General features: G+C 36.5%; 1 protein-coding gene across 7 annotated transcripts in view; it reads right to left on the reverse strand.

Moving 5' to 3' along the window:
• Nucleotides 1-2,149: 2,149 nt before the first annotated feature.
• LOC123775069 (uncharacterized) overlaps nucleotides 2,150-12,065 on the reverse strand; it is a 28,269-nt gene continuing 18,353 nt past the window's right edge. For all 7 annotated transcript variants that reach the window (XM_045769892.2, XM_045769897.2, XM_069319327.1 and 4 more), the window contains 5 exons: nucleotides 11,360-11,574; nucleotides 9,881-9,992; nucleotides 9,374-9,697; nucleotides 5,862-6,119; nucleotides 2,150-4,372 (listed from right to left, as the gene is read on the reverse strand). In XM_045769892.2, coding sequence (XP_045625848.1) covers nucleotides 4,229-4,372; nucleotides 5,862-6,119; nucleotides 9,374-9,697; nucleotides 9,881-9,992; nucleotides 11,360-11,574 — 1,053 coding nt within the window. In that variant the 3' untranslated portion in view covers nucleotides 2,150-4,228. The remainder of the gene's footprint in view (nucleotides 4,373-5,861; nucleotides 6,120-9,373; nucleotides 9,698-9,880; nucleotides 9,993-11,359; nucleotides 11,575-12,065) is intronic.

The raw sequence follows: 12,065 nt of genomic DNA on the forward strand, positions 1-12,065 counted from the left end.
TAGGGACCCATAGCCTCGGAGAAAGGAATAAAGAGAAAAATCAACACAATCACAGAAACACTTGCCGTTTGACTCTAAATTCACATGAATATTAGCTTCTCCTACCACCCCTTTTTATTATTATTATTGTTATACACATTATTATACAAGGTTACACAGTTACATAGCTGATTAGTTACAAAATGTGGACATTAAGAGGAAATAAAAGGAAGTTTATTTCCTATAGTCTGTAGATTTCTTCGAACTCCTCCGACGCCGGGCAGGACCCGAGGATGCAGTGGGCGTTCCCCCTCTGAATCGCCACACTGAGGCGCTGGAAGAGAAAGCTGCTCTTGGGTCTCTCTTTGTTTCGGTAAGCCTGGAATCAAGATCCTTGAGAAACCTCCTTGCACTCTCTCCCCATGGTGTCAAGGTCTTGGATCATATTGGAACAAAGTTATAATATATCAAAGAGCAAAAAGAAACAAAGAGTTAAAATAATAATAAGAAATAAAAAAATATAATGTTATATTATTATTAGTAGTATTATCATCATACTTATTTTTCTGTTTTGAGAATAATTGAGGGCAATTGCACACATTTGACATTTTAAATTAAGTCTTTTAATATGGAAATTTGACAATATTTGTTATTATTATTAATGTATTCATTTTATTATTATTAATGTATTCATTGCAATGTGCTGCAACCCTGTTCTGTATAAAGGATTACAGTGTGTAAATAAGTCTCCGTGGTGTAGTGGTAAGACACTCGCCTGGCGTTCCGCGAGCGCTATGTCATGGGTTCGTATCCTGGCCGGGGAGGATTTACTGGGCGCAATTCCTTAACTGTAGCCTCTGTTTAACACAACAGTAAAATGTGTACTTGGATGAAAAAACGATTCTTCGCGGCAGGGAATCGTATTCCAGGGACCCTTAGGATTAAGGACTTGCCCGAAACGCTACGCGTACTAGTGGCTGTACAAGAATGTAACAACTCTTGTATATATCTCAAAAAAAAAAAAAACTAGCTGCATGTTTATCTACTATCCTCGTCTCACAGGATGGTTAGTCATACATGGAGTCAGGAGAGAACATGAAATGCGAGCCTAATCTTGCAACCTGTCCTGAGGTCAGGTCCATTAAAGTTGCATAAAGCTGATACATTCTTAAAGTTATATGTGTAGTTAGATATTCGAACAGAGGGTGTAAGTGAAGCACTGTTCGAAAAATGTTCAAACGTCATCAGTTGTGAGTCATTTTTATCAGTTGTAAATCCATTTTCATTCATAATCGGGAGTTCTGGCAGTTGGATCAATGAGCATTTGGCCTTTGCTGATGCACATTGGCTAAATTTATTAGCCTGCACTAGCAAAATCTGAGTAGAACAAAAGAATATAATTACACTTACTGGTAGGTAATTATACAGACAAGTATGTAATAACCCTGCAACTGAACTAGATATTTAAATTTGTTATCAAAACCACATCTCCAGAAATTAGGGATTACATAAAAGCAATAAATGACAAAGGCTATACTAAATTTAGTATAAAGAGTTTTATGTTTTGAACTGAAAACTAAATTGACAAGCAGCATAAATCACCCACCAGTGTGACATTGTAATCGCGTGAATTAGGATGGGATTTCGTTATTTACGGTAGGTAATGAGTTTTCTAACAGTGAGCACTTTAGTTGTAAACTGATGTTTACATCATTAATTTCAGATAATCTGGAAAAGATTATCAAGGCAAATGGGGAGGGGGGACCTTCAACAAGCTGCTAGCTTGTTGTATTGTATATACAGTATTACTACTGCCATATTCTTCTACAGTGACATCCAGCTGGAGCAGACTAAAACTGCAGTATCAAGATAATAGCAGAGACTGGCCAACTTATTAGTGAAAACGCCTGAGAAATGAAATGTACAGAAATGTGCATTTACCCTTAAGGGTCAATAATATCAATAATGATAAGGGTCATCTTCAGGCAATAATCATAATTCAAGGGTCCTGGTAGTACAATCAGGTTCATTCTCGACACACAATCGAGGAAGGAAGGTCATGGGTGTTAAAGTCACATCTGATGGTACGTAATTTGTGTTTGGTAGTTGCCAGCTATCTACCTATCCAGCGATGCAGATAGCATTAATGACGGATACAGTAAATAACAAATGAGGTTTTATGCTTTAATGAAAGAATAATGGATTTTATATTTAAAATTAAATACAGTAGAGTAATGAGATTTCAATGAATCATGAGGTTATATATTTCTATAACAAACAAACTTGCCGAAGAGGGACCTTTGACAAGCCAGCTTCGATGAAGACAGGAAGCTGTCCTCGTCGAGGCCACTAGTGTTAGTGGCTCACAGGTAAAAGCTTATTTCAACAGTTGAATTAGACAATGGTAAATAATACTGCTGTGTCATCTGCATAGAGCGCTGATTAGCATGCCCTCCCAGTTGCCTTATATTTTCTCCTTCCAATACTTTAAACACCCTTACTTAAAATGTCAAAAGTTAACAATTATATATGCAACAAAATACATATGTTAAATAATTTACTGGAGGTACAGTATTAGCCAATCAATATTACAAACAATATGAAAGGAAAAGAGATTGCATTTTTCTTCATTAATTCAATTTTTTTTTTACTAAAATTCCTTTGATATGATCAGCTACATTCTGGAATTATATAATTATTTATGCACTCTAATTTACCATATTTATCTGTATTGATTACCTTTTCTTCTGTTATTTCCAATGTTAGGCATTTTACACTTTGTAATTTTTTTGCAAGTTAATATCTCCTTCACTAAGTGCTTGCTTACATGATGTAAGTAATTATCAAAAGAAGGCACCAAGCCTGAACATAATGCAAGAGATATTCCAGTATAGTATCTTCATATAATGCTTTAGAGGACTACCCAAGAATGCACTACAACAGTAAATGTACTAAGCTATCAGTAAGAAGTTACACCTTGTGACTTTCTGTCTTAATGATGTAATATTTCACAATTATCATGTGTACCTTTAGTCTCATATCAACTGAAGTCGAACAGTTTATTAAATAGCAAATTTCCTTCACAATTTTCTACTGGCATCCACCAGTTTCCACAATGTTAGGTTTACCTAACTGACCGAGGAAACTTGCATTTTTTTTACAAGCAAGTCTCTGTAACCTATATTCAACCAATATGCAACTACAGATACAGTACTTCTATAATCTAAGAGGAAAAGCCATCAGCACTCTCAAGCAGAATATCAATTATAATCTATTAAACAACTGTTGTACTCGCCTAGTTGTGATTGCGGGAGTTGAGCTTCAGCTCTTTGGTTGCCTTTGGTCTTTTTCGGTGTGGGATGCGTCCTGAGAAAGGTTAGTAATTTGCGTATGGGAACCCCTACTAATCCTAACAAGCTTCCTGTCCCCTATCTTTGGAAACAGGAAGCCTGTTAGGATTTTTTTGGGGGGCCATTATGAGGTCATTCCCTCTGTAAAAATATTAATCAAACCTCATGTGAGAGGGATTCAAAATTTGGCTTAATTCTCCCAGCAAGGAGTCAAACCGGAGGGTACAAGGCACTGCAGATCAATGGGGGTGCAGGCTCAGGGATTTGGGTTCAATTCTGTCATACAACCTCAATATTTATTCATAGATTCATCACATTCTGGTGATTTCATTGTGCATGAACACAAGGTTTATCTCGGCAGATGGAGCACTTGTGACTGTCTCCTATCCCTTTGATCAGAAGGGAGAAGGGTTTTGCAAGCCACACACTACTGCCTTCTGGTATGTTGGAGCACACGATTGTCTCCACCATGAAAAGGCCGTGCTCCAAGAGATGGAGTACCAATTACAATTTTGTATGGAGCCTGGTGACGAGGTGCTGTCGAGTGCACGTTAATACATTACAAATAATAAAATTCCATTAACTGAATATATTTTCCAACATTAATAGCAACTGTTTTTAAGCAGTGGATAACGTGCACATTGCTCAGACAAGTTAAACTCTTTGGTACTCATAATCACAACTCTTAATACCTATACACTGTGATATTAATGTGATATTGAAATGTCATCTTGAGATGTCTGTCAAACTTTAACTACTCCGAAAATTGTGAATAAGCTGAATATGGATGTCAGATTGGCCGAGTGTAGACCAAGTTATTCTGAACTTGTAAAATTTTTCACTGTGTAATTTCATGCTCCCAGAAGTGGTACTATTCACAAGTACCTTCAGAGTCTCTATCAAGGATATATCTTGTCTGTCCATTCTTTATCAGAAAGAAACTTCTCCCATATTATTGGAAATTTTGGTCTAATATCTTCCACAGCTATTTGTTCTTTTTCAAGTTCTTCACTCAACCATTGCAGAAAACCTTTTCCCATTTCCTGAAAATATATTAGTTATTAATATCTAGAAAGTTTCAAGGCAGTACAGGTATTCACATATCCTATGCCACTATGTAAGTGAATGCAAAAACCTTAAGAACTTATACATAATTCCATCACAAATGTTCAAGAGATGTGCATTTAATTCAAAATTATGTACCACTTTAAAACTTAGTCAAGTAACCCAAGTTTGTTGACTGTAAGTAGTGCATGCTGGCAAGTATAAACCTTCGACTGCCATCCACTGGATGGGTGATGGGGGCATGATAAGCAAATATAATTTACATGTAACTAGCTCACCACAAATACTGTACAGTATAAATTGCTTAACTTAGAGATTGTTGTGGTACAGTTCTTGAACCCAATATATGTGACATTGAAACTTTACTACCACTCGCACACAAGAGTGAGAGAGAGAGAGTGTGAGTGAGTGAGTGAGTGAGTGAGTGAGTGAGTGAGTGAGTGAGTGTGTGTGTGCGTGTGTGCGTGTGTGGTGTGTGTGTGTGTGTGTGTGTGTGTGTGTGTGTGTGTGTGTGTGTGTGTGTGTGTGTGTGTGTGTGTGTGTGTGTGTGTGTGTGTAAAAATCACGAAAATTAACAAGTGATGAAAAAATTTGACAATGTCAGACCACGGAGGCAGAATTGAAACAGGAATTTTATACATCTTCAGAAGGAGTGAAATGAAATTTCATTCCTTCTGAATAAATAAATAAATAATATTATATATATATATATATATATATATATATATATATATATATATATATATATAAGCCAAACATGTATAATACACCCTGGCTTCCTGTCCCCCGATAACGGAATATTATTATTATTATTTTCAGCTGTTAATCATTGATATGTAATTGTCTTTCAGAGAAATATTTTTTTTTTTTAATATACAGTATTTAATTTACAGTATAATATAAATTATGTTTTGTTTGATAAACTTGTGCCTATGAAGGAGAGACTAGTTCTCTAGCTACAGCCCAAGAACAATTAATGTCTCAAATACTTAAACACATATGAAATGTGGGGACAGGCATGTGGCTTCTGATGTAATTTTTGTTAACTAATATTATATACTATACTGTATTTTGTTTTACATATTACATATTATTAAATACCTGTATAATTATCACATAATAAATAAACTGGGTAATAAAATTTTATAAAAAACAAGACCAGTCAAGCTGATATACGTGTTCAGTCAAGTTTGTGGACATTACGATGTGTTGCATTTACATTTGGCTTATACTGTTTACATGAAGCCCAGATTATGTAACTTGGCTTCTGGGCATCACTGCACTTCAGTCAGTAACCACAGTATATGCATGCTAAGTACAAGATTTTAGCCGTTAACTTAATAACATTACATGGTGATTTTAATACTGACCAATAATCTATATATAAAACTTAAAAATTTTGTATGTGAACTAGTAGAAATAACTGGGCGAGATCCACTTTGTATACAAAGTGTCTTGTATCCTTACCTTCCATCTTTGCAAATAAGAATCTGAGAACTTGAGCCAATTCTGAATTTCCTCTAATCGTGTGCATGTTGAGCAAATACCGTCTTCTAAACACCAATTTTGCGGCTTCTTATTGGATGTAAAACAATAAACTGCTTTCTCCCTCAAAGCCCTGATGATTATGTACCAGAAGGTTTTGGATTTGGCCATTCCAATGGTTTCTTCATTCTTATTTAGAAAATATAAAACTTCACCTTCTTTATATAATTCACTTCGCACCTGTAATCAAAATAAATCATATGAAGTTCATCGAGACAAAATTTAATTGTACAAAACTGGTATATACAAAAATAAAAAACATAAGCATATATGTGCTGTAACATAAGTACAGTACTAAATATTATATTTTTATACACTCATCCACCAGCCCTTCAACAGAACAGTATCTGTAATGTCTACTCACAGACCTACCAACATAGGATAAAAAACCCACACTTGTGTATTTGCGAGAGTTATGTAAAGAAATTTCACCAAGTCTTTCACACTCTCCTGAGTGCTTTGTCAACTTCTGAGTGTGTGGATAGGACGAGACTTACATCTCGACATTTGATTAGATGTTAAGATGTAAGTCTCGTCCTAATCACATACTCAGACCTTGACAAAGCACTCATGATAGTGCAAATGACTTGGTGAAATTTCTTTACATAAATCTCACAAATACAGAAGAGTGGGCTTTTATCCTACACTACAGTACCATCCACTCATCCCAACCCCCCCTCACATACTCCTTGCATAACACCTGGCCCCCCCCCCCATCATACACCCACCCACATCCTCACTATACCCCACACGCACAGATCATTACATCCAATATACACACACAAAAAGTATGAGAGGTACGAGCTATGAGGAAAGACTACAGGACCTAAACCTCCCGTCCTAGAAGACAGAAAAGTAAGGGGAGACATGACAACAACCTTCAAAATTCTCAGGGGAATTGACAGGGTGGACAAAGACAAACTATTTAGCATGGGTGGAACACAAACAAGGGGACACAGGTGGAAACTGAGTACCCAAATGAGCCACAAAGACATTAGAAGGAATTTTTTCAGTGTCAGAGTAGCTAACAAATGGAATGCATTAGGCAGAGATATGGTGAAGGCAGACTCCATACACAGTTTTAAATGTAGATTTGATAGAGCCCAATAGGCTCCAGAATCTGTACACCAGTTGACTGACAGTCGAGAGGAGGGACCAAAGAGCCAAAGCTCAACCCCCGCAAGCACAACTAGGTGTGTACACACATATCATTACATCCCATTCACACAGAGATCATTACATCCCATACACACACACACACACACACACACACACACACACACACACACACACACACACACACACAGATCATTACATCCCACACACACACACACACAGATCATTACATCCCATACACATATAACACACACAACTACATTCAGGTTATTACACACACATCCCATATTACACCCAACACATACACACCCCTCACTATACCCATCACATGTACACGCCCTCACTACACTACATACAACATATACACCCCCTCACTACACCCAACACACCCCTCACTACAATTGAGGGGTGGGACCAAAAAGCTGAAGCTCAACCCTCTCAAGCACAACTGGGCAAGTACACCCAGCACACACTTGACCTTTACTACACCTAACACACACTTGACCTTCACTACACCTAACACACAGAATCCCCCTTCACTACTACCCCACACTATCACCCATAGCTTCCCTCACCCCTATACACACAGCTCTGTATTCAAAACAAGACAATACTTCCTGAAGATAATGATAGGTAAGGATTTATAAGCACTAACACACAGTGCATACTGTGCTGCAATGCATCTATATGTTGCAAGGTAAGTTATTATGTCTAACACAGATAAATATCACTAACCAGTATTTACATGAAAATTTGCAAGATTAACCCCAGGACTGAGCAGCTATATAAAAGTACTGTACTATACCTAGGTGCATATGACTAAATAGTTAACAAATCAAATGAGAAAAATGACATGACAATTGAAGCAGTGTAATGGTTAAAGCTTTTATCAAAATCTACAATTTGTATTAGTACCGTGCTAGTAACATGGGAAAAACACTTTGTTTAAATAAGTTAAAGTTCGAGTCCTTCAAAGCTGAACACTCAAACTTCAAACAGAATTGCAGTTATTTCTCATAGAAAACAATAATTTCAAGAAATTGATTGCATTCTTATGTAGAACATGAAAGAATGCTAAAAACACACCTTTTATTTGAACCCCAGACCATGTTAGAGTACTAGGCAGGCAAAAATCACTTACCATTTGTCTCCCTCCTCTCAAGGAGTGAGCACTAAGAACTCAAATCATAGGATAACAACAACGGACATTTGCTACTATGTGATTTAAAACACAAGGGACAAACAAATTCTATTTCAAATGATTCCTCTCTAGATCAGGCATCAACTACCACAGCTAGAGAATCTGGAACAGGAAACAAAAATTAAAGTCTAAAGATTTGCTTTGATGATGAAATGTACCTACCCACCTTAAGGAAGGTAAAGAATATTAAATTTGGATTAAGATCATTAACTTTTTAATAAAGTTGGCTGAACTCAAAACATTATTTGGCAAGATAAATACGAAAAGAACGTAATGATATAAAATTTACACACACAGGGTACTATTTACTGTTAGGTGAACAAAGGAATTGGGTGAAAGGAAACTTGCCTACTAATTTCTGTTCCATCCGGGATCCCTGACTGTGCACAGAGAATGACGCAAACTGTACTACAAGACTTGACTATGTAAATGTACTTCCTTAGCCTGCTCCAGTAACCCCTCCACACTTAACACTGGTAGCTACCGTACCTTTATTATCTGCTCAGTTTAAATCCTTCCACAATGTTGACAATCATTTTAACATTTAGTTCCTGTTACAATAAATCTACCCATTATTTTAAGTTAAATTATAAACTTATGTAAGAGGAGGAGGAGAAGAGGGATGTCCTTGTTTTTTGTGACCCACATGCACCTAACTTTCTCCGCAATTCAACAACCTATATAACAGTATCACTTATTCAACAACCTATATAACAGTATCACTTATTCAACAACCTATATAACATATAACAATTCAACAACCTATATAACATATATCACTTTCCCCCATCTGCCAATAACATACTGTATAACAAACATTTTTTTTTTACTTTTATACTCACTAAAGAGTGGTTTACTTTCCATCTTGGAATTATTTTCTCTCCAATCTACTCCCTACAACAGTGGTTCCCATCTTTTTTTTTTTTTTGGTGGGGGTTGGGGGGGGGGACAGCCCTATTTTCTAACACTCAAAAGACCCTCAAAGGGGGGGTTACGACCCACTGCTCTCCAGCCACATCTGCACACCTTCGGTATAACATAATCCTTATACCCGATGATTTCTTCCCCCCTTCATCAGAACGTAATGCTACATGAAATTTTTTTCTTTGCAGCTTACCTTAGTCTGGTGTTGTAATACATCTTTTGCTTCAATTATTGAATAAGCAGGAGAAGTGAAGCCTAATGCAGTTAAGAGGTTGAGGGTGTGGTGTGGAGGTAGTGCAAGAAGGCTAGACTCTTCATATTCACTATAAACTGGAGTGAATGAGATAACATTGAGCTGAGGTTTATCCAAGTGGCTGAGGTTAATAATATGCTGGTTTTCAGGCTGGAGAAGTTCACACACAGCAGTGCACTTGGTATAGTGTAAGAAACTGAACATCAGCTGCCGATGCTTAGCATCCAGATCATTCAAAGTGTCCCACAGTGATCTAGCCACAACCTATGGAAACAATTATCAGTATAAACATAAACATTTATACAAAAACCATTAGAGAGAGCTTGAAAAAGTATATATTTATGTAGCAGTGAATTTAATATTAACCATTAAAAAATCACACCAGATAACCACAAGATTATGTTAAAAATAAGCTCTTGTTATTAAACTAGATGCTTGTAATCTAACCTTAGCCACTGTGTATCTCTCACCGTCATACAGCTCAATGTCTTTTCTTTCCCTGATCAACATGTGGACATTCTTGCTTCCAGTAAAAAGATAAAACCGACCTTCAATGTACCTGAAACGGAAAACAAAAAGACAATTTTTTAGTCCATGTTTAGAAGAAAAACTGTTCAACAATTTCACTAGTCCATGGATTTTTTTTAACAATTCTTTATATACTGTACTGTATTTTCAAAAACTTCATCAAATTTAAAATTGACCCTTATATAATATTTTTTTATATAATGCCTCCAAAATCTGTTAATAAATATACTGTAAGGTACATTTGCTGGCCTCACTGAGGCCACTAACGCTAGTGGCCCTCAGGTAATTTCAGGTAAATTATGAAAAATAGTTAAAGTATAGTAATTAACATAAGTTATAATAATCTGATTAGATGCTCAAGCAAAATCTGCAGTAAATCAAACAAAGGAGAAATATATATCTTCTTTTCTGGTTAGTACACACTACAGTAAGTCACCACCCCTTCTATCATTAAGCTATTCCAATACAGTACTGTATCTGCCATCACCAAACTGTTCAATGAAGAACATTTATTATTCTCCTGCTGATCAGGAACTGTACACCTAGTCGTATGAAGCAGTGGGGTGCAGCCAGGGATGTTTCATTGATTCTATACGAGTTAATTCATTGATTCTATACGAATTGATTCAATGGCTAGTGTTCAAGATGCTGTACTGTTAATGGATAAACCAAAAATGGTATCTTTAATTTCCCTTCTATTGCACTACTATTTATCTTCAGGCTGATGCATTCCCAACCACTGAAAATAGGAAATGGGGAGATATGATATTTAATGCTAAATAATATTTCAATCTGTTTGTATCATAACTGCAATGCCTTGTGTATACCTCATAAATCACATTGTTCCTACATATGAACTCCTGACACACCTCTACCAATTTATTGCACAATCTATTAAATCAATTACATTTATAGTACAGATACTTAAAATCTCATTTGAATTAACTGCCCCATTCCCTCCTCTCCCTCAATTTTGTTTAAGATTCAGAGTAATTCTATACTGTATCTTCTGGACATTAGAACAACGGTCTCGCTTCATGCTCATAAGTGTTCAATCCATGAGTGTTTAAGTGGCTTGGCACCATTCCTCCCCCCCCCCCCCGTCCCATCCAGTCCCAAATCCTTATCCTAATCCCTTTCAAGTGATCATACTGTAGTCACAATAGCTTAACACCTCCTCCTGATAGTTCCCTTCCCTTCCTGATCTTCATGGAAACTATCTGTTATTTATTGGCAGTATTTTTCATGAAAGCCCTCCTGATAGTCAGAAAATAAGTTTTGTCTAATTGTATGCAATTTGTTAATAGTGTACTCCCACTGCCAAACAACAAACTGCATTATTCCTTTATCACTGCCATGGGCTGTAACCTTTATAAAGAGCACTATAAACCACCATACCTGCCACTGAAGTGAGCTGCTTCTCCATTCACTTTATTCATACAAACAACTTTGGAAGATGTGCTGGGATCCTCTAAGCAATATTGTTTCCATAGATCATTATTTTCTGGCTGATGTTCATCTTCATCTCCAACACCACCTGTAAATTTTTTATTGGCATAGATTACCACATCAGACTTGCCCTTGAACTCCAAGATTGTTGCACCACGAGGAATCTGAAACATAATATGAAATTTGCCATTAGAATTAATCTAATGCTATACTAAGAGCTTTTCCTCCATAAATATGACTGTTAATACAATAATATTAATGATTCAGTATAAGCTGAAGTCTCCCTCCAGTATTGTTGGAGATGCGAGGGTAAGCTCTCACTGGGATTCTAACATGCAACATGAATTAAAATTGTACGTCTTTCTCTTTCCATCTGGTCCACTTATTTATGTGTATGTTAACTTGGCTACGGCTCTGGGAGAGTCGACTAAACCTGTCAGTTTTTACAATGTTTCCTCTTGGTTATTTCTGCTTGATCCTGTATTCCGCTCTCTTGACTCTGGCCCCAAATCTTTACCTTTTTAATGCAGTACCTCATAGTTAATTCCTGTTAGGTTTCTTAATGGGCATTTGTACCAGTGGTTCTGTATTTAGGGAATGATGATCATGTTTATTCAGCCTTTGATTATTGGTAACCCCCTTATGTGGCATTTAT

This window comes from Procambarus clarkii, chromosome 92 (assembly GCF_040958095.1).
Source record: "Procambarus clarkii isolate CNS0578487 chromosome 92, FALCON_Pclarkii_2.0, whole genome shotgun sequence".
Lineage (NCBI taxonomy): Eukaryota > Metazoa > Arthropoda > Malacostraca > Decapoda > Cambaridae > Procambarus > Procambarus clarkii.